Genomic DNA, 23,973 nt, shown 5'->3' with positions numbered 1-23,973 from the left:
TTTTAGACTAGTACTTGTTTGCAAGTGGACATCTCATGAGATACTTAAAGTATGGGAAAAGTAGCAAAAAATTTACAAATCTATTACACGTGTATTAATCTAATTTTGAATCTTTCAATTGTACTAATTTTCTTGAACATTTTGACAATTTACCAATGCAATCCACCGATCAATTTTGTCCAAAAATCACTGACATAGACACCAACTATCCTATGTGACATAACCGGCACTAACACGAAATTTTTTTCCAATTTTTAACATTTTTCTCAATTTTATTTTTCTTTTATTTTATTTTCTTTCTTTTTTTCTTCAACTCTAGTCTAGTGCCAGGCACAAGCGAGTCACTTGGTCTGAGTGAGGGCGTTGTATCCTTTGCTAGCCAAGATCGAGGGCCTTCATGCCCTCATTGATCATAAGTGAGAGCATTGGGCCCTTGCCCAAATCCAAGCGAGGGCCACAATGCCTCCTGGCCATAGGCTAAGGGCTCATGGCCCTCGTTAGTGGCCGGCGAGGGCATTGTGGCCCTTGCTCAAACCAAGTAAGGGCATTGCAATCCTTGTCGACCAACAAGTGAGGATGGCAAGCCTCTTTAGGATTTGAGGGCATCATGCCCTCGCCCTCGAGTGGAGGACCTCATTGGCCCACAACTGGCAAAAAAAAAAAAGAAAAGAATAATAAAAAAAGTAAAAAAAAAGTAATTTCACGATATATCTAGCATAAATTTCAGCAATTTCCAACCAAAATTAGTTGGATTAACTAATTTGACAAATTGTCAAAATGTTGAAGACTTAATTAGCACAATCAAAAGACCTATAACTGAATTGGTACAAAAGCAATATGAATAGTTTTTTATTTTATTTTTTTTTTTTGGTACTTTTCCACTTCAATTATAACGTTGAGAGAACAAGCCAGCAACAAACGTGTCATCCATGAACTAACATTTGCTTGGCTAACTTGCCCAAGCATCTCCTTAACAGGCCAAGAAAGGCTCTCTACAGGGCAACTGTTGCGTCTCCTCTTCATTGGAAAAGCTTTCTCGAAACGCTGTCTTCAGTATGATTTCGTCACCGAAAGATGATAAGACGCACACCAGAAGACTGCCTGTGGAAAAGTTCGCGCGACCATTAAATATCTTGGCAGTAGATGACTTCCGAAAGCATGAAGGACATAAGCTAATTTTTAAGGCATCATCTTTATTTCTTTCCATATACCCGATATCATGTAAATCTTTGTAGAGCCATACAATCGACTGTTCAGAAAGTCTGAGCAATGAGAAGGACAAATACTCCATGTATGCACAACACAATTCCAACCTTGTAAGGATGCGATATATGATATACTTTGACACCCTTTCTCACATGTAAATTGGAATGGAACTATAATGGGGACACGTGAAGTTTAATAATAGGGAATGAGATAAGATGAAAAACGACTCCGAAGGGCAGCAAATGGCAGCGGGGATAAAAAAGATACATAACCGGGTTCCATTTTAGACCAATCCAAGTCGGTTGAATTGGAGAGACAATAGATAAGCTCGATCGAATTTTTTGGAGCTACGAGGATTTTACATTACAAGCAGCGGGATCTCTAAGACCTTTTAGGACATAGCAAAAATAAATGATTTCTTTCTCAGTAATTAAAGTGATATCAAACTTTAATGAATAATAATCTTTTCTTTCTTTTTGATGGTCCTCGTTTAGCTTTATCATAGGAGTTCCATACTTTGGTACTGAAATGTCTGATTTTAGCCGCGAATTTTCAGCTTGGAACTTAGCCTTGGAAGGCGAGGCCATCATCCTAACCTCACCATGGTCCAAGGGCATATCAAGATGGAGGCTGCCAAGCACTCTCCACAAGTGAACCAAGGCTTTACATAACGAAAGAACGATGAGGGTTTGAGCCCGGGACCAAAATTTATCAAGTCACCTAGAAGTAAGCTATATATAACTTGGCCAGTTACCGCGATGGTGACTGCTGAACCATTTGCCAAGATTACACTACCAAACAAACGGGACCTTGCAGAAAGTCATTGGCTTATTTAAACTCAACTTCGACTTATCAAATCACTCATAATGAAGAGTATATATAACGTAAACCACCCATGTACGCCTTATCTTTATATGGACAAAATTATAACTTTCATGTAATGATCAAATAACGATTTCTCTATAAGTTTCACACGAGCGATTTTTTCCTATTTAGTCATGCAAAATTTTATTGGGAGGCTAAATTTCGTACCTGAATAGGCTTGAGATATCACCCAAAGAACAGCCGAAAAAGAAAAACATGGAGCATAGGAAATAATGAACTTGAACTTAAAAAGACATTGAAAAGCAACAAATTGAATTTTCGGTAGAACTATTATTGAAGGTTCACGCAACTAATTAGCTTATACCGTTTGAAAACGATCCTTTTGGAAGTTTTAGCCTCTTCCAAAGCAGGTTAACAATATTCGAGAAATTATGTAAAGCACGTAAAAGTCGAGAAAAGGGGAAGCAAATCGATTAGGGTTTCATGTGGCCCTCGGCTACGTTATTCTGTGTTCTCACGGGGCATCAAGATGCGGCATTTGTCGACCCATTAATGAAGGGAGAGACCAAAATTCAGCGACCTATTTCTTCGCAAAGCCTTTAAGACGAATTGAGTACAAGATGGTCCAGTTGACAGCACGGCCAAAGGGTACGCACGGATGTACCGCAAACATCGCCCAACCGCGTGCATTCATTGCGCAACCTAAACATTGACAAACGCATTGTCATGTCTTGTCAGATTAATTAGTCCATTAGACAACAACAGGAGATTACGGATTTAGGACCATATGGAAGAGCGTAAATTAGGGTACCTAATTTCTTTTTATGTCTAGAAACGATTTAACAGCTAGGGGAAATTTAAGTATAATGTTGATATCAAGGATCGAGACTGTAAAAAGACATTACAAAAGAAAGCGGGAAATGGGTTTTTTTATAGACTCATAGCTTGGTCCCTGAAATAGACATAGGCCTACATGTCCTCAAAGTTGCGAATGAACATGACCAGATTAGCCACATATTTCCAGGACAACTACTATTCACGTGGAATCTTTTCCAATGTTCCTAATAACTTAGAGATATTCATTTGTTATGTTCAATACTAGCTAGCATGTAGCTTTTTTGACAATTTTGTCGAGAAAGTGATTTGAGAGAGGAACTTTCTCCAAATTTCTCCTAGGCGCAATTCTTGCTCCACGAGCATGATCTGAAATGAGATACTCGTGTTTATCGTTTAATCTATGTCAAAGTATAAGCGCGTAAAGTGGTTGATGCGCCATAATTGGATCTTTACATACCGTGCTAGCTAGTGGCTACTATTTCATGAATAAAAGAAAATAACGCCGCAAATGCATCTCCGACGGTCATAGACGCAATTATCGGCCACATGCTCTAGATACTTAGGAAAGTAATGACAACAGCATGGTATGAACATGTAATAGAGTACGTCACCTCAGGTAAATATAAGAATAAAATAAATAACCATGGTGTTACTATACCCAGAAATGGGTATGTGCATGCATGGACGCATGAGGTTATGGTTAGTACATTGATCTCATTGGACCCGGTTTAAGTATATTCAGAACACATCAATTCATAAATATATTAAGGTCCACGTGAGACTCACGAAATTCAACGATTACTTATTTTATGTTGAGTGCACCTGAAATGGGTCCAAGTGCACATTTTGAACAGAAGAAGACCCAAGGAGGGAGAGAGAAAAAGCGAGATGAAAGAGGAAAACGCATATTGATTTTTTTTTTTTTTTTTTTTTTTGGGTTCTAATAACAGCATATTGAATTTAGCCATGCACATCAATGACGCAACGAATGTTCTCCTTACAAGATAAATGGGCTTACTGGAGATTTGAAATTTGGAGCAGCCCAACTCTCAATAGGTCAAGTGGTTCAGTCACGACCCACAAATTAGGCTTTACTCCCATAAGCCGACCTAAATATTCTTTACTCCTGGATTAATGATCCCTTTGATTGTCTCATGAGATTTCCCCCACTTTGATTCTCATTAGTTACTCCATGCCTTTTTTTCCACTTTGAATTTTGAACGTGATGAATGAATGCTCTCTAAATCCATGTAAACCCAAGATGTATGAATCTTATGCCGAGATAGAAAAGCGGAATAATAACTAAGCAGAAAATGGGATCAGTAAGTCTACAATGGAAAACAACATCAAGACCCACGAAAATAGTGGCATCTGCAAGTTGATCTTAGGATGGGGCTCTGAACGAGCTTGCGGGGTTGGATATTATGGATTGCACAATCGAGACATGCATGAAATTTCAGCAATTGCAATCACTTTTGCCGTTCATCGAATAATTTCATGGATGACGTATTGCCTGAACCGATCTCCCTACAATCGCCAAAACTGATGATACGATGATACCATACCTCTATTATACATGTCTTTGACTATGTGTAGATACGTCTGAGTGCCAGAACGCAAGTGCGGTGGGGATAGAAAGAGAGTGGCGCTTGACGCTTGTGAAAGTTTGCGGAGCCACAGCATCGATCGTTTTGAAAGTTTGAGCAATGAGACGGGGAGAATAGGGAACGAGATGAAAAAGGAATCAAGAGCAAAGTAAATGATAATTGGATAAGAAGGATGCATAAGGAGGTTCCATTTTAGAGTTTCCAATCCAAGTCGGTCGGTTGAATTGGAGAGACCACAAAATATGCAACAGATAAGCTCGATCGAGTAGTTGGAACCCCGAGACTTTATGTCGGGATTTGTAAGGCCTTTCAGGACAAAGCCGAAAATAAGTGATTTCTTTCAAAGTACCATTAGGGTGAAAAGGGGCAACAAGCGTTCATAACCCTTATGTAGTTTCACTACTAACTTGCAACATCAAAGATTTTGTTAAAATATATCTCGAGTTTGAATTTAATGTGAAATTTCGAATATTCCGAATTGGATGTGTTATGAATGTTCGAAATTGAACAAAGAAGATTTGAAGATCAACTTCCCAAAATTCGAATTTGCGTTGGAGAATTTGACTACTAAAATAGGAAAGTCCAACTTTCACTTAGATTTGGATTTTGTTTAAAATATACAGAGATATGTTTTGGATAAAATCATTTAAGATAGGAAACAAAATCCTATGAAAAGTCGGCAAGTCAATAAGGGTCTCATTTATATATATGGGTGGGAGGAGGTTGATCATGAAGAGGTGTTCTTGAAGTGTTGTCTTGTCGTCGAGTGCTTGGAAGAGATTTTTCTTTGTCGTTCTTGTCTGTGAATTACATCCAAGAAGATTTAGTGTTCAAGCCAAATAAATCTTGTGGTAAAATTTGCGTGTAATTCAATCGTGAGATTGAGAGATTATTTCTTGAGGAATTTCGGAGCTAAACACTGAGTACGTTATTTGGTGTAATTAGGGTTTGGAAAACACCGAGAGTATTTAAGTAACTTAAGTGTGTAATCTTCTTGTATCGCTTGATCTATAGTGAAATTTGTCACTGCTCTCCCCGTGGACGTAGGTCTTTACGACCGAACCATGTAAATCTGGTGTCTAATTCATTTTCTTCTTCTGTCTATATCATTGTTCGATCGCTCGCTTTTAGCAACAGATTTCAATGTTGATTCTTCAAGACATATTTTCTTGATAGAGTAATTTACTAAGAACTCCGGCGGAATGTATTAAGGCTCGTCTTCACTTCTATTCTTAATGGAAAAATAAAAGCTTCATTTTTTGGCTTTTTTGGTTCTTTCTCTTAAAAGCTAGGTGTTTGATGGATCATATTTCATCTTCTTAATTCAATTGATGTACAATTGCAACAAGAAGATAAGACATTGGAAATGAGCCTTCATAAGGGAAATGACATTTCATCTAGTGACATTCTAATTCACTAAATTTACATCATACCATTTAAAGAGACAACTCCTTCACAATTTCATTGTCCATGAAATTTGATGGCCTTTTGCTTCTGTTTCTCCATTCACTCAGCTGCTCTTTTCTCCAACCTAACCACACCTCATTTGAGCCCATTTGGGGCTTTCCATTTCAAATGCAATTTATGCTATGGAAATACCAATTACAATCCTAGATGCATAATTTATCTACATAGCTTCCTATTTGACCCAACTCCCATGTCCTTCAAAATTAAAAGTTGATGAGAATGACAATGGAGGAGGCTACGCATCCCAAGCTTTTGGCAATGAACTTCCACATAAGCATGAGTTCCTATTGAGTCTCTTGAATATGTGCTTAAACACTTGTCTTGTAGTATGCATTAGGGGTGTGCAAAATACCCGAGAACCGCTCGGACCACCCAAAACCGGACCGGAACCGCCCGAACCGGCGGTTCTTGAGGGAACTAGTCTGGTTCCGGTTCCAATTTATGAGAACCAAGTGAGTACCGGTCCGTTCCCGATTCCATGGGCGAATCCGCCCGCCCGCCCACCCACCGGATTGGACCGGAACCTTTTCAATTTAAAAAAAAAAAAAAAAACTACTAAAAGAAACCCTAGATCTCATCTCACTCCCTTCTAATGGTGTGCAAAATACTCGGGAACCGCCCAAACCATATTTGTAAATTTGCTGCGTTTACTTCTCCCACCATCCGCATCTCCACGTACTTAAATTTGGTTTCTCTTTCTTTGGCTTGCTTTGATGTCACGTAGTCGTTCTATGTTGAAAATCAAAATTATTTTGCGTCAAGATTGGTTCCATGGATCCATCCGGGAACCGGACCGGACCGACGGTCCGGTTCCCGGGTGGATCCCAGTTCCAATTTTTCGCAACTGGTCCTTAGTGGGCGGTTCCTGGTTCTAGGTCGAGAACCGCCCGCCCGGACCATGCACACCCCTAGTATGCATCCACTAAGTTGGTTCTTGTAGAGTTCCAAGTATCCAAGGGATGCCCAGTGTTGCTATAGTCTAGGAATTCCCTTGCTAAGTCTGTTTGAAGATAAATCGAGTCATTAAAGATGAGTCAACTTTCCTAGAGTCAAAGGGATGAAACCCATAAAATGATTATGAGAAAGGTCGAGCCTTATGAAAGTTATTATGTCCAAAATCTCCAGGACTATCTCCTTGAAGAGAATTGCGCAACAAGTTGATGGTTGTGAAGACAATTTAGATCTTCACTAACCAAATAGACCCCAAAAGTTAACAGCAAAGTTCATGTTGTATTCCTACCAATAGATTGGTGGTTTAACCAGTAATCAAACAAAGTAATTGTTTGTGTTCCTATGATTTTGAGGGGTTGGAATTGCTGTGCTTTCCTGATCTACTGGAACGATTTATGACACACAAAAATTTTGTGTGAACGGGCTCATAGGGTCTTATATAATTGGGAGAGATGGTAATTGATTTGAAGGAGGCTAGTTGCGTAGTGCGACCAATCCTTGCGCTCTTCTCTCAATTCTCTTGATCTAATTTGTAATAATTCCTCTCTAAGTCGCGGGTTACAAAAATGGTAAAAAATAACATAGAGTGCACTAGCCCTATATTTTTTACAAGTTAGTTATATAATGATGGGGCTACACAAGTGATATTATTTGAAAGAAAAAAAAAATATTCATCTTGTTATCCTCTATGCTCAACGCCTCTACGACCCCTCGAGAGATCGATCCATTGCCATATTCATGGAGAGAGAAGGGTGCGGCCGGCTGCGGCCAATTATGTGCATGAGAACTTGAATTAACCCGTGAGAAATTTTCTGCAGAGATGATCGAGGGCTCCAATTATGGAGGATTATCAATGAGAGTTGCCCGGTAAGATACGTTTGCGTACGAGGGAATAACTCAACTAGAAGTCGGAACCACCCGTTCAATTCCAGTCCTGAGATAATACAAACGTGGGTCCAAGTGAGGAACAGCGAAACAGTGACGCAAGTGAACCATCTCTCTTGATAGTTTACAAGACATTCCCTCCACCTGTTGACACTGTTTTTGGACAAACCGATCGGGCCCGCTGTTCATTCTGGAGGCTCTTTCTTTATCAAATGAAAAGGAAAATTAAGAAAAGAAGGGGGTTTTCTCTACTTTTTAGTCCTAAAATATCCAGGTTTCTTGTCATATCGAGGGTTTTCTTTTGTTGTCCCCCAATATTCCTGGAAAGCTCCTCCCGTAAGTATTGGTAAGATGACTGATTTTGAAGCGTGTCAAAACTCACATTAGTAGATTATATTTATTTAATATTTGAACAAACAAAACAAAATAAAACCGCATAAGCAAGAAGAAAGATATTAAAACTAAGTGGTGAAGGAAAAAAATAAATGACAACACATGCTGTTACCTGGAATCCATATCCAGCAGAAACACAAAGTGATGCTGTCCTGCGATATTCACCTTCTAAAACCTAACATAAGTCCTCATAAATCATTCATGAATACAACTTTATAATCAAATTCTGTACATGTCACATTCATAACAATAAGGACGGTTTTGCTCGTTGCAAGTAACTGCCCACTGCTATCCCCAATAGAGAGCATTAGATGCATGAAATAAAACGCAGTCTGCGCAGCTAAAAGATTAATTCATACAGGTAGGGCGTATAGGGATTGGTTTTTGCTTCCAAATCTTGTTACGATCGCCCTTTGACTTTTTCTTTTTTCTTACCCATCAACGCCTGAAACCTCCACAGTGGACAAGTTTCAACTCGCAGATTCACACATAACAACTTTATGACGTCTTTAAATTTAGATGATACTTTAACAAACATGGCTGATGGTTAGGTGCTATTTGTATACCTAATTGTGGATGTCGGTGTGGATTTGAGGGAGAGAGCAAACACTCAACTAAGGGAAACAGAGTGCCAAAAATCAGTACAATTAGGTTTTCTCACAGGGTAGGTAGGTACAATGGCACACCTTCCACTCCACACCAACGTGAGGAAATTCTGAAACTAGACCGTTGATTCACATGTCTGCCCAACCGAACACCAATCACGGAAGAAAAATAAACCCAGAACGCCAAGCCAAACCCATGCCCACCTTTTCTCTATCTGCGACTGGGTTTCGGATACTGTAACTCTCCCTTGCGGCCAAAGCAAAGAGACACGAACTCTTCTTCTTCACAAGGTATCGTCAAGCCCGCTTCATGGTGGAACCCGAATTGTTCCTCGGCTTGCTGGAGCAGGCTCTGAAATTCGGGTCTGGACAAGAAATCGATGGGGACGACATGCCTGCTTCTGCACTCGCCGACGTACACAACGAAGTGGCCTTTGGGCACGTCCAGAGGAAGGCCTTCTTGATCGGAAGCGTGCCTGTTCTTGCCAAAGCTCGAACACCTCCTCACAATCTGCTTGATCACCGCCGTTTGAGAAAGCTTACTTGATTTTCCGAGAGCCATACTTGTTTCTCCTTTCCTTTGCACTATCTGCGGAAGTTTGATGGGAGAGTGTGTGAAAACAAAGATTAGAAGGAGGTGCGTGAATTAGAGAGGAAGGGCTTTGTGGGGCTATTTATGGTGGGACGAGAGAGAGAGACGCTGTAGCAGTCTATCAAAGATTAACGAGAATTTGTAGAATTACAACAACAGAAAAAAAAAATACTCAAAATCCTACTCTATTTAATCTAGTTGACCGAATTCAAGATTTGCCCCTTTGAAATTCTACTTCGACAAACAGCTATTAGCCGGCATATTATCAATTATGTATCAGAAAACAAATTATCATCACAATTCAAACGGATTGAAAGAGTTTATGGATAACGTATAATAACTGTGGTATGAAGATTCTTGATCTTTTTATTATTTATACATAGATTGGAGTAATCTCATTTGACCAATCCATAACGTGAAAAATTTGCTTAAATCCTCAGGCAAAAGAAGCATATAAATTGGGCATGATCTTACGTTAGCCATTGATTCTGGTTATTTATGCCAAACATATTCAAACAACATAAAAAAATCTTCCCAAGAAGAGGAGAGAGAGGAAAAGGACTGTGGAACCACCAAACAAGCGACCAAGGGCTGTCTTGTGGGTCTAGGCAGGCCCGTCGAGTTAGGAATCCTGTGCTGCCCTTCCAATGGACAACTCGGTCCCTCTAATATACTGTTGTCTCCACTATTGTCTCAAAGCTTCTAACTAAATGCCAAGTACCATATAACCTCAGATAGGGCAGTATCAGCAACAATATTACTTCGAATTAAACAAAGCGATTTTCCGTTCGAACCCAGTTCTTTATTTTTATTTTTTTTAATTCGAACCAGCCGGCTCGAATGATCTGTTGAAGGACATAAAAGAAAAGGTACAAGGTTACCGGCACATCTTTCATGAGGAATATCCAAAAGTTATTTAGGTGGAATTTACCAATAAATACATTAGTACCACGACTCTAAGGATGATATGATAATTTCGGTTGGAGGGAGTCATTTAGGTAAGCAAATAAAGTAATTCAGTGATTTACTCTCTATCAAAAAGTTTTGGAATTTAAGTTCCCATTTTTTTGGTTTCGCTTGCTATAGGATGAATTGTTACATACCTTCTCATAATTAAGATTCTTCTGGAAAAATTTGAAAAGGTTTCCTTTTTTAAAAATTATTTGTTTACAAATATAAATTGATTATTTATTTATTTTTTGTCAAGGGCTTTTTCTGCTTTCGTATGCGTGGAGCGCATGCACTTATTCTGGTACGGATATCAAATAAATAAATAAATGAAGAAGAAGGAAATATTCATTCATCAGTTTCAAAAACAAAACAAAAACCGAAAACCGTTCGGATGGTTGCGGATAAAATCTGTCATTTCAAAAATAAATATTTTGAAAGCAGAAAATTATTATTTTCATAATAAAATAGCGTTTCTGTTTATCTCACGATTTCACTCCTTTCTTGAGTTTCCTCCTTTTATCTTATCCTTTAAATATATACAAAATAAATAATGCATCGCCTACCCATTGCACTTCTTATATCTAATTATTATTATCCTCGTTGAAGTGGTTCATGATTTTTTTCCAAAATTATAATCAAAATTAAGGACAATAATTAATTTCGATTCGCTATACTGAAAGTAGATTATTATCGTTATTGCTGGCTACTAAGTGAAAAAAATAGTTTACCATAGTTTAGCAGTGAAAAGTATCATGTAGCAATAAAAGATAAAAGAAGAATTTACCAAAAAAAAAATGATAAAAGAAGAATGTATAACCCTAGTAATTAGAAGTGACAATCGTCTTTTTTTAACGAAAAATATGTTAATTAAATATTTTTCATCGAGCGTCATCAAACATCGCTTTTAAATGAAAAGCGTTGAAACAATCTAAATACGACTTAAAACAACAAAAAATGAAATCAGCGGCCCTTTAATTTTTAGAAGTATATTTGAGTAATAATGGCATGATCACATGTCACTCTAGATGGAAGTTTTGAATTTCTTTAGAAAGAAAACCACACAACTCTTTTTTTCCTTCAGTGTGAACACATTCGAGTTGCTTATAGTGACTTCGAACATGCATATGAAATCGTTTTCTTCTTTCACGATGTTCGTTCCCCGTCAACGTGGATCCCATCGTTGTAACTGTTGGGAATAACGGATCCCCGAAAATCGGATTCGACACTAAATCGAACCCCTAAAGCAATGCGGAAGACGAAGCCCGGGAAAAACACGTATCACCGATCGTAAAGCAGACCACGGATTCGAGCGTACCTTGTTAGCCATAGATTAGACACCAATGCTGAAGATCGAGGAAGAAATTCTGATCCAATGATGTCAATTCGCCTTGAAAGGGAAACGGCATCGCCTTAAGCGTACTGTCCTTTTTTTTTTTTTTGAGGGAGAGAGGGAGAGGAACGTACGTGCGTTATTCCAACGGGTGTCTTCCTCTCTCTCTCTTTCTCCTTTTATACGTTCCCTTATCAACAGGCCCTAATTCCGTGAGCCGGGCTTTTAGGCCCAACATGGGCGGACGGGCCATAAGCCCATCACTAATAAAACCATCATCTCCCACTCGCACATGGTGGGCTGAACGGGATTCTCTTTACCTCTCTTCAACATTCATACCGGTGAATAATCCGTGCGACCAAAGCATACTTTGAGAGCTCGTTGCCATACATCATTAGGAATATATAACAGCTCATAATGGGCATCACATCCCGAGTAGATTTAGTATGCAGTACCTAGATCGATCGATTACATTTATATCTCTCTTGATCTCTTTTAAACAATGATATATATATATATATATATATATATATATATATTGTATTCACAATTATGATTATCCCAAAGACAGTCATAATTGGTTAATCGGTGAATACAAAACTACAATGTGATTCTCCAAATTCGATCTTCCTCTTTCCTTCAAACTCTCAATTTCAGTTCAGCTTGCTTTTCTAGAAATGCCCCATTAGATCGAATCAACTCATGACCATTGACAACATCCTAAGATAGCAAACACTAAATAGAAATCTTGAGAATAAGTAAGAGTCATGAGGAGACTAAAAAAATTGAGGAACTCTTTTCCTCAAGAGTCTCACACGACATAAAAAAATTGAGATCAAACTTTTGTCACTCTTATTAGTCGTTTCATGCATACGTAGTATGAAATACGTATTACGATATTAACTCCTTTCCCATGGAGCGTATGTCTACACTTTCAACACCGTACAGATGATAGTCCAGACATACCCAATGTCTAACTTGAGTTCACGTATCTACTCATTCACAAAATTCATCAGAACTCACATCTGGCATCATAGACAGATATTTTACTTTCGGACATAGTAAGTATTATGTCCTCATCTTAACACCCAGTTAAGGCGACATACGTATTTTAAGCTTGAGCTCTCGATTATCACCTAGATAATAAGCTTAAAAGCAGTCTCATCTCTATTTATCACACAGTAAATAGAGGCGATTACCCGTGTGAGTGGGCTAATCTTATATCTGTTCAACATACTTCCTCAACTTAAAATAATGCACTGAGCATTAAGATGCATAAAGATCAAACAAAGATTCATAGGCATTAATGATGAAAAATACAAATTCATCAAATGTGAACGCTTCAGGGAAATTACAATCCAGTACATCAGACTCTACGCAATCCTAGAGATTTCATATGGTCACAAAACACATCTCTAGGTATTGGCTTTGTCATAGAATCTGCTACCATTCTATGCGTAGTATGTACTATAAGTTCACATCTTTTCGTGCAATCATATTTTTGACAAAATTATACTTGGTATCTATATGTTTAGTCCTGCCATGATATTTTGGATCTTTGGTGTACGCTTTTGCTGCTTGGCTATCACAGTTAACCAACAATGAATCTGCAGCACTTCTAATAACACCTAAATGATCCAAAAAATCTCTTAAACCAAACACCTTCTTATACTACTGTTGATAATGCCACGAACTCAACTTTTATCGTGGACAAGGCTATACACTTTTGTTTCTTACTGCTCCAACATATGGTGCCATTATTCGGTAAGAAAACAAACCCGAGGTAGATTTCCTTTCATTTAAATCTCCTCCCCAATCAGCATCATAATAGCCTTTGAGTTGCAGATCCTTTCCTTAATAACTCAGCGTATAATCAGCAGTTCCCTTTAGATACCTCAGTATTCTCTTAACGGCTTTCCAACGTGCTTGACCTGGGTTGGATTGGTATCTACTCACCATTCCAACTGCATAACATATGTCAGGTCTTGTACACATCATAGCGTACATCAAGCTCCCAACAGCACTAGCATAAGGAACATATTTCGTTTGTTCCTTCTTTTGTGGAGTCCTTGGACACAGTCTATGGCTCAATCCTTCACCTTTTGCAATAGGAGTGTCTATAGGTTTACAATCCCATATCCTTCAATTCAAAGTTGGAAGACAACCGACTTTTGACAGTATTGACAAGCTCCATATCGCTTCCGGCAATTGGCATATCATCAACATATAATGATATGATCACAAATTGATCCTTGGATCTTTTGATATATATATAATGATCCTCATCTATCATTGTAAAATCATATGCCATTATGGCATTATGAAATCGTATATACCATTGTCTTGACGACTGCTTAAGGCCATATATCGACCTCAAAAGTCGACATACATTTTCTTCTTGGCCTTTCACTATGAAACCAGCAGGTTGTTCCATATATATTTCTTCCTCTAATTCTCCATTGAGGAAAGCAGTCTTTACATCCATTTGATGTAACTCAAGATCCATACTAGCCATTATTGCCAGAATAATGCGAATCGAGGTAAATCTCACTATAGGAGAAAACATATCTTCATAATCATTTCCTTCCTGTTGATTATACCCCTTCGCCACAAGGCGGGCCTTATGCCTTTCTATCGAGCCATCAGCCTTTCGCTTTATTTTGAGAACCCACTTGTTCCCAATAGCTTTGCGTCCTTTTGGAAGATCAACCAGTTCCCAGACTTGGTTTGATTTCATTGACTCCATCTCCTCTTTCATTGCATAAATCAATTTTTTCCTTATTAGGGCAATTTAGAGCCTCATTAATATTTCTTGGCTCATCCTCATCTTGTGGAGCAACCATAAAAGTTTCCCCTTCAATGTCAAAACTTCGATCGGGAATACTCTGGCGACTTGTTCGCCGTATGGGAGATTGTACACTTAGCACATCATTCCCCATAATGCTCCCACTAGGATTAGATAATGATGACATCGTCTCATCATATGGTTGTAATTGAGAATGAGTTGAATTCAATTCATCACTTCTCATATTACTCCCACTTGGACGAACTCCACTAATATCATTATCTTGATCCAAGGTTTCAAATAGGGGTAATCTTCCCCTATTTCGCCCTTCTTAGGAAATTCATCCTCTAAGAATGTGACATCCCGTGATTTAAATTCAGTTATTCTCCCACTTTCCTGCTCACCTATGAACACATACCATTTCAAATGTTCGGAGTATCTCATTAAAATACTCTACTTTCCTTTAGGACCCAATTTCCCAAACTTGTGAGAGGACTCATGAGTATAGGCAGCACAACCCCATGGCTTAAGAAAACTTAAGTCCAGTTTTCTACCTGTCCATAACTCATATGGAGTGGAACTAAGCGATTTGGAAGGCACCCGGTTAAGTATATAGGCAACTTGATTAACAACACATCACTCCAAAAAGTGATAGGCAAGTTAGCATGCGCCGTCATGGACCTAACCATTTCCGGTAGGGTTGTTTCTTCTCTCTGCAACACCATTTTGTTGAGGAGTATATGGAATAGATAACTGTCTTTCTATTTATTTTTCATCACATAATTTTCTGAACTCATCGATAAATATTCTCGACCTCGATCGGATCTAAATACTTTTATTTTCTTGTCTAATTGATTTTCAACCAAGTTCATAAACCTTTTGAAACAACATAATGCTTCAGATTTATGAGAAATCAAATAGACATATCCGAATCGAGTATAATCATCTATAAAAGTGATGAAGTAAACAGCCCCATGCCTTCCTCTCACATTCATTGAACCCTGAGACGTCGAGAATGGATTAAATGCGAGAGGAAACTCAGCTCTTTTACCTTTTCCAAATGGTTTCCTTGTCGTTTTCCCTACTAGGCAATGCTCACATCTGGGCAAATCGACTTTTTCAATGTTGCCCAACAAGCCCTTTTTGGCTAGTCTATTTATACGATGTTGGCCAATATGGCCAAGTCTAGCATGCCACATAATCACATCATTATCATATGAAGTAGGAGACATGAAACAAGGGAATAACAAATATTGACATCACTACAGTCAACATTTAGTACAATAAAACCATCCAGAAAGTGACCACAACCATAGTAGTTTGTATCTAAATACAAATCTACACTGCTATTACGGAAGTTCACACTAAAAACAAGCTTAACCAACACCAAAACAGACACAAAATCTCGACGAATCTCCGGAGCATATAGAACATCATGTAGGAACAAGGTGCGTCTATCACGCATGTTCAATTGGCAAGTGTCAATCCATTTAACTTCATCTCTGGAGTTATTTCCTACATAGATCCACTTAGTTCCAGTTAGTACTCGTCGGAATTCCACGAAGGATCATCTATCATTTGCTACATGGTCTGTCGCTCCTGAATCTATAGTCCACAAAGGATTAGATTCAGCCAATAATTCAGAACTTGACACATAAGCAAAGTTCTCAAATGTACAAGAGGTGTATACCTTCTTTGGCTCACGCCGATCCACGAGCATAGTGACCCTTCTTGTCACAATTGTAACACCTCACCCTTGACATTTTCTTCACTTGAGGGACGTTTTCCTCTCTTGTGTTGGTTAACTCTTGATCTTTTGCAATAAGGACTTGATCCTTTGCATTCCCATATATTGAACGAATTAATACGCTTGCGCTTAGAGCTCAAAACCCTTTCTGAGCTAGAACCAAAATTGTAAATATTTATTTTCAGCTCACATGCCGTTAAGCGGTCCTCTACCAGCTCAAGGTGGGGCACAGCATCCTCAAGATCTTCCATAACATGGTCAAGAGCTTTTAGTGCTTCTTGCTTTTCCAGCACATATTGAATCTTCATATTCAATATTTCACAATTGTTGCCGTTCATATCAGCAATTACGTTCTTAGTTGCTGAAACCATCAATCTCGAACACATCGAGACATATATGCACGAATAATTAATGCCTATCATTTATGCATCCACTTTGCACAAACCCATCATATCAATGAATAATTTCAAGTAAGGTTTCAGAATCAAAAGGTCACTATGTTTCCAATCATCCTCCAAAAATCCTAACTTAAAACTATCATTAATATAATTGTCTTATGCAAAATAAATTCTATGAAGTTACACAAACTTCTATAACTACCTGACTAACTACCCACAAAGCAATCAGCAATTAACGAAAGCAACGGATAATTGACATCCAATAAAATAATAATGCTTTCAACTAATACAACAATTCATTACACTAAGTAATATATCCAAAAGAAATATCAACATAGAAAGAGATATTCAACACTCAAAAACATCTCAAACTAATCTAAGAAATAAATAGGGTAAGTCCCTTCTAATCTAACAGTCAAAGTATCTGAGAAAACTGAAGGCACATTTGCCAATCATGGAAAAACTTTTGGAGAGCTTTCATGTTGCCACCAAGGCGCATTCACTCTGCGCCATGTGGCGCTCAATCTAAGGGTTGAAGTTTTGGCCAACTCAATCCTATAGTACTCTCTTACAAAAGCTTCCACTAGCCTCCTATAATCCGGGACCACGTTGACCTCCCATAGCCGATCTAACACGCTTGCCATTCAAGTGGAAGAGTGTTCATCAAAACCGGCATCTTCTCAAAATCCGGCATAAGATAACCATTCCGGATGATTTCTTGAATCATCGATTGTCTGACCACGTGTGATACTAAATCACCGTCATGCCACCGATAATCGCCTAAACCTTTCATCGGCCTTTTCGGTCAAGCTCTTCCTTCGTCCGTTCTCGGGGATTTTGCGGGTATCCGTGCATAACGCATCATAGTTCCGCAACAAATGCGAGAACTAAAATGTATCACTTATAATCCACAATAAACAAAATGGAAAATACATAATTTTCCATGATTCATGCAACAAATGCAGAAAAAAAAATGGATTACCTCTAACCCACACGAGACATTTTGAAAAAGAAACAAATCCTTTTTTTTTTTCGGGTCAACGGTCAACGGTCGTCGGTCAATGGTCAATGGGTCAACGGGTCAACGGTCGGGTCGATGGACCGGTTGGACCGGACGGACCGGTCGGACCGATCGGGCCAATCGGGCCGGGTCGGACGAACCCGGCGCACGTGCGCGCGTGCGCGGCTGACGTCACGCGAGACGTTAGCCGGCATGTGCCGCGCGCGTGCCCAGCGTCCGTTGGTCGGGTCGCCGCCGGTGGATCGCCCGACCAACCGTCGTCGGCATCCCCGTCGCGATGACGTCATCCCAGCGATTCCGGCCGTTGGATGACGTCATGCGGCGTCGGCCGACGCACGTCGTCGCCCGACCGGCTCGTGCCGGTTCGCCGCCGGCGCCGCGCACGTGCCGGTTCGCCGACCGACGCGTGGGACGCACTGCCGGCCGATGCCGGCCGGGCGCGTCGCGCCCACGCGCAGCCGACCGGCGCGCGTGTGGGCGCGTGCAGTGTCGCCGGCGGCGCACGACATGTCGCCGAACTCGCCTCGACAACCTCTTTCACCCAGTTCCTTCAGAAATTGATTTCGACTTACGGAAACTCAGAAAAAAGGACGAACAGGGCTCGGGTGTCGGGATTTCTCGCCCCGATCCGTACGGCCGAAAATTTTCGTGAAAAATCAATCAAAAAACATCAAACAGGTCGGGAAAAACGTGAACTAGGGCTCACGATACCAATGTTGGGAATAACGGATCCCCGAAAACCGGATTCGACATTAAATCGAACCCCTAAAGCAATGCGGAAGATGAAGCCCGGGAAAAACACGTATCACCGATCGTAAAGCACACCACGGATTCGAGCGTACCTTGTTAGCCACAGATTAGACACCAATGCTGAAGATCGAGGAAGAAATTCTAATCCGATGATGTCAATTCGCCTTGAAAGGGAAACGGCGTCGCCTTAAGCGTACGGTCCTTTTTTTTTTGGAGGGAGAGAGGGAGAGGAACGTACGTACGTTATTCCACCGGGTGTCTTCCTCTCTCTCTCTTTCTCCTTTTATACGTTCCCTTATCAACGGACCCTAATTCTGTGGGCCGGGCTTTTAGGCCCAACATGGGCGGACGGGCCATAAGCCCATCACTAATAAAACCATCAGTAACATTGTCTCTTCTTAAAGCTTCTGATGCATTGGATGCTAGAAGTTATATAGTCGAGGGCTACCCGTTACTCAAAGATACAATGCGCGACATGACCACGGTCAGAAGCAGCAAAATCATTCATGTTCATCGAGAGGACAATGGTACAGCAGTATTGGCTTGCCAATACAGCATTCTTGATTGTCGATGCATGCTTTATTTACTTGTATCGATCCGACATCAAATGTACGAGACATCTATGCAATTGAATGTCTTCCCTTGATAACAATAAGTAGACTGTAGGCCACAGTAGTGAATAATTCTATGACGACAATTGCTGATGTAGATTGATTGTAGACATTTTCAGACCATCTTGATTGCTAGTGTGTATGAGCATCAAAATGGGCTAAATTAGTTTCAGTTTTCCTCCTATATGCACACAATTGGCGCGATTCTTTCTGCAGATTAACTTTCTTGACATATTAGTAAGTAGTAATGCATTTGGTTTCTTTCGTGTTTAAATCCATCTAAGGTGAACAGAAGCAAGAAGAAAAGCTCCCCCTCTCTTTGTTGCCACCATCACAGTTGCATTGCAAACCAATTGCAACAATATCGTGATAAACTAATAGTTAAAATAAATAAATATATATATATATATATATATATTATCCTAAGAGTCTTAAATATATTGCGTTTTTGCCAATTTAATCCCAAACTTTTTAATTTTATCAATTAAATTATAAATATTTTCACATTTTGTCAATTGAATCAATGTGGCAAATTCTAGCCAAAATGGAAAAATTTGAAATCATATTTTTCGAATTTTTTTTTTTCATTTATATATATATATTTTTGCTCTCTCTCTCATTTTTGATTTTTTTTTTTTTTTGTTCAAAGGGCCAATGCCACTATCTAACGACCAATGACCTTCCCTAACCACTAACCAAGGACTAGCAACCCCCATTGGCCCCTAGCCCCCATCAGCCCCTCGATGAAGCTCTCGCCAGCCATAGGTGAGGACATCACAAGCCCTCGTTCTCTCTCATTGTGGCTAGCAAGGGCCTAGGCAAGGTCTTCATGACCCTCACCTAGTGGCTAGCAATCCTACCAGCCCTTTGAACCAAAATAAAAATAATAAATAATAAAAATAAAAATTAATAAATATAATCCACATTAATATTGGTCGTGCTACATAAAATAATTGATATTGACTAAACTAGCACATCGGCAATTTCCGTTTAAAATGGATTAAATTGATTCAATTGATAAACTGTAAAAAAAATTAAAATTAATTAATAAAATTAAAATATTTATGATTGAATTGATAAAATTATAACAAATTTAAGATGTGGGTAGAAATTTTTTCATTAATGGGCGGCATAGGTCTACGCCATCGGTTGCTGATAGAACACTTGTTTTCTTTTGGTCCAGACAATGTTGTCAGTACAAGGATCACGGAATAGGACACGGAGCAGCGGAATTGATGAGCCACCATCAGAATTCAGAAGAGATGTGAGCCCCCGTTAAAGGCTATCATTCATCTTCCTACCGAAGAAAGGACGCCGTTCGTATTCTCCATTCAATGCCTTGTCTGCATTCTGATCTTCCCCTATCATTTCAAGTTTAGCTTTAACCCTAGTGACATAACACGTCACATGATTCTATTGCTGACCTAATATACTTCCAAAAAATACCTAAATCATGTTAAACCCGCCTATTTTTCTGGTAATTATGTCTTGTTATCATGTAACGTCGAACTATGAGATCATATGGATATTGACATTTAAATTCACACTCATCCTTTTTCATCAATTATTTTATAGGTTGAAATATGGTTTTTTATTTGGCAGAAAAAATGAAATATGACTTAGTAGGCTAGTCTTTCATCTACGCGTATATATATGGTTGGGAATGTCCAACAAAATATGGAAATTATATCTTATAAATATTTTCACATGCAATACCACCATACTGAGTGGCGCTGCTGGTTTCGGACTTTCTCCCCCTCATGAAGAGAAGAAATTCGAATCCTCAACACGTCGCAGATGGACTTACCCGCTTCACGGGGGTGATGGGTTCCTCCGTGGGTCCCAAGATTTGTCCGCTGACTATCGGCTTAAGATTTCCTTGGATCATCAAAAAAAAAAAAATCACATGCGATTGGTTTGTATGCACGATAAAATGACCTTGGGTAACGCTTGCAATTACTCATGCTTCAATTACTCCTCTCTTTACATACTTATTCTGATGCATGTATGAACCAGAACTGGAAGGGTACATTGACTCTACTCCGGACACGTACGGTTATCCCGCATACGAAAATGAAGAAGCACCGACGTTGTAATGTACTCCGTACTGTTGTTGTGTCCATGAACCGTTCAAGAGAACGAAACAAATGCATGCAAACGGTCGACGAAGACAATGCACATAAGACTAGAGCCGAAGCGACAAACGGTCTCGGCATGAGCAAAGATGTGGCTGCATGTTTGCGAGTCGACATGGGTAGGGCCATGATGTGTAGGTCTTCTGGAAGAAGCAATCCCCATGTTCTGTGAACGAGATTGGCTTTGACGAACCCAGAGCAAACCCTAATTTACACGAATCAAGTGACGCACCATTCCCGTCGAAAGTGATTGGGTAACTAGTTATAAGGCCAATCTCGGAAGGGTTACTTGACTGACAAGGTAAGTTACTTAAATTCATATGCTTCGATCATTCCTTTCATACTAATTTTGACTCGTGTTATTAGAATTACACCAAGAACTGCTATTGACGTTTGGCAAAACTCGTTAGTTTATACTCTCAGATAACTATCCTTCTAGAAGTTTTGGTTTCCTCCGAAGCAGATTAACAATATTCTACGAAATTACATAAGCACGTAAATATCAAGAAAAGGGAAAGCAAAATTGGTTAGGGTTTCGTGTGGCCCTTAGCTATGCTATCTTGTGTTTTCATGGGGCATCAATATGCGGCATTTCTCGACCAAAATCAGTCATCTATATCTTCGCGAGGCCTTTCAGATGAGAATTAAATGCTAGATGGTTCCGCTAACAGCACGGCCGAAGGGTACATACGGATGTACCCATAAACATAGCCCAACCGCCTGCATTCATTGCATAACCTAAACATCGACAAACGCATTTTTTATGTCTCGTCCGATTAGTTAGCCATCTAGACAACAACCGGAGATTACGAATTTAGGGCCAGATTGAAGAGTGTAGAAAAGGGTACCTATGTTGGTATGAAAGATTGAGACTCTAAAAGAAAAGCATTATAAAAGAAAAACGAGAAATCGGCTTTTATATAGACTCATACCTTGGCCCACGAAGTAGACTTAATGTCCTGAAAGTTATGCATCAATACTGCCAGATTTAGCGAGATATTTTCAGTACAACTATTCACGTGGAATATTTCCTACGTTCCTAGTATTTTAGAGATATTCAATTGTTATATTCGATATTAGCTAGCGTATAGCTTTTCTTGACATTTTTATTCAGAAAGTGATTTGAGAGAGAAACTTTCTCCGAGTTTCCAACTGTTTTGAAAAAAAAAATGAGGTACTCGTGTTCATTGTCATCGTTTTCTTTTACATCAATTTTCAAGCGCGTGAAATGGTCTATGCGCCTCAAATGGATCTTTACTTAATTATGCTAAGCCAGGAGCTAATGATTCTTGAATAAAGGAAAATTAATACCGCGAATCTATCTCATAGACGCATTGAGCTGTCACATGCTCTAGATGCTCTCTTACGAAAGGAATGACAACAGCATGGCATGAAGACGTAACTGAGCATGTCACCTTGGATGAGAAAAATAATAATAAAAGATGAAAAATGCTATTGCTAGACCTAGAAGAAGATGGGAGAAGGAAGTGATTTTGATTTTTGATGCCAAGGTTGCGAAGATAAATGGTACATTTGGTTCAGTATTTTGAAAACCCATCGGGAAAATGCAAAAGCAATTTAGCCTAAAAAACTTTAGGCAAATACAAAGAATGTTTGGTAAACTATGCTTTGAAAAGTAATTTTGAGAGAAATGCCATTTGCTAGAAAACACATTTGTAAAGCCCTTTGGATGATTAATATTAGTTTTTTTAATTTCATTTGTTTAAAATTGAAAAAAAATCATGCATGCAATTTTTAAATATAAATTTTAACAATAATGCTAAAAAAATAAAAATATATATATATAATTTTAAAAAAGAAGACCAAATCCTTTGTTGAAATTTTTTAATTTTTATTTTTTTTAAATTGAAAAAATAATGTATGTAACTTTTTAGTATAAATTTGAAAAAAAAAATGCTAAAAAATCAAAATATATATATATCATATATATTTTTAAAAGAAAAGACCAAACCCTTCGTCAGAATTTTTAATTTTATTTGTTTAAAATTGAAAAAAAAAATGTATGCAACTTTTTAATATAAATTTTAACAATAATGCTAAAAAAATCAAATATATAAATAATTTTTTACAAAGGACCAAAATATATTTAATTTTTTTTAGCATTTATATAAATTTGATTTTTTTTTAGCATTATATTGGCATTTAAAAGAATAATAACAATGGCAAAATCAGAAATTTGAAGAATGAGTGATGATAGTTTTGGAAAAAAAATTTAAATTTTAGCATTTGGCCGAATGCTGAAAGCTCAAAGCTAGTCTCTATTAGTATTGGACTTTCAGCCTTCCCAATGCTGGTTTCCACTTAAAAGTTACTTCAAAATGATTGATAAACGGTTCAGCATTTTCCCAATGGACTTTAGAAGCTGAAAGCCATTTGAGAATACTGAACCAAATGCACCCAAAATGTACAGGCCCATATGCGCATGCATGGACTTGTGCTGTTATGGATAATTGATTAGGGGTATCAACAGTTCAATTTTGTTTGGTTCGGTTTTATTATTTTTACCTATGTTTTTCTTCTTTTTGGTTATAAACAATTTAATCTCTTGGGGAAATTTAAGCATAATGTTGGTATGAAAGATTGAGACTCTAAAAGAAAAGGCATTATAAAAGAAATACGAGAAATCGGCTTTTATATAGACTCATACCTTGGCCCATGAAGTAGACTTAGGCCTTAATGTCCTGAAAGTTATGCATCAACATTGCCAGATTTAGCGAGATATTTTCAGCACAACTATTCACGTGGAATATTTCCTACGTTCCTAGTATTTTAGAGATATTCATTTCCTATATTCGATGTTAGCTAGCCTATAGCTTTTCTTGACATTTTTATTCAGAAAGTGATTTGAGAGAGGAA

The 23,973-nt window shown here is 38.6% G+C and overlaps 1 protein-coding gene across 1 annotated transcript; it reads right to left on the bottom strand.

Moving 5' to 3' along the window:
* Window positions 1–8,589: 8,589 nt before the first annotated feature.
* On the bottom strand, window positions 8,590–9,422 carry LOC104448146 (auxin-responsive protein SAUR50). Its single transcript, XM_010061930.3, has one exon. It carries the CDS (start codon window positions 9,336–9,338, stop codon window positions 8,988–8,990), a length of 351 nt encoding a protein of 116 aa, XP_010060232.2. The 5' UTR covers window positions 9,339–9,422; the 3' UTR covers window positions 8,590–8,987.
* Between the last annotated feature and the right edge of the window lie 14,551 nt (window positions 9,423–23,973).

Source organism: Eucalyptus grandis, chromosome 6, assembly GCF_016545825.1.
Source record: "Eucalyptus grandis isolate ANBG69807.140 chromosome 6, ASM1654582v1, whole genome shotgun sequence".
Classification (NCBI taxonomy): Eukaryota; Viridiplantae; Streptophyta; class Magnoliopsida; order Myrtales; family Myrtaceae; genus Eucalyptus; species Eucalyptus grandis.
This window is presented reverse-complemented; position numbering and strand designations above follow the sequence as displayed.

What these genes read in the sequence shown, in the direction of transcription:
- LOC104448146 (XM_010061930.3), bottom strand. Translation starts at nt 9,338, where the DNA reads ATGGCTCTCGGAAAATCAAGTAAGCTTTCTCAAACGGCGGTGATCAAG.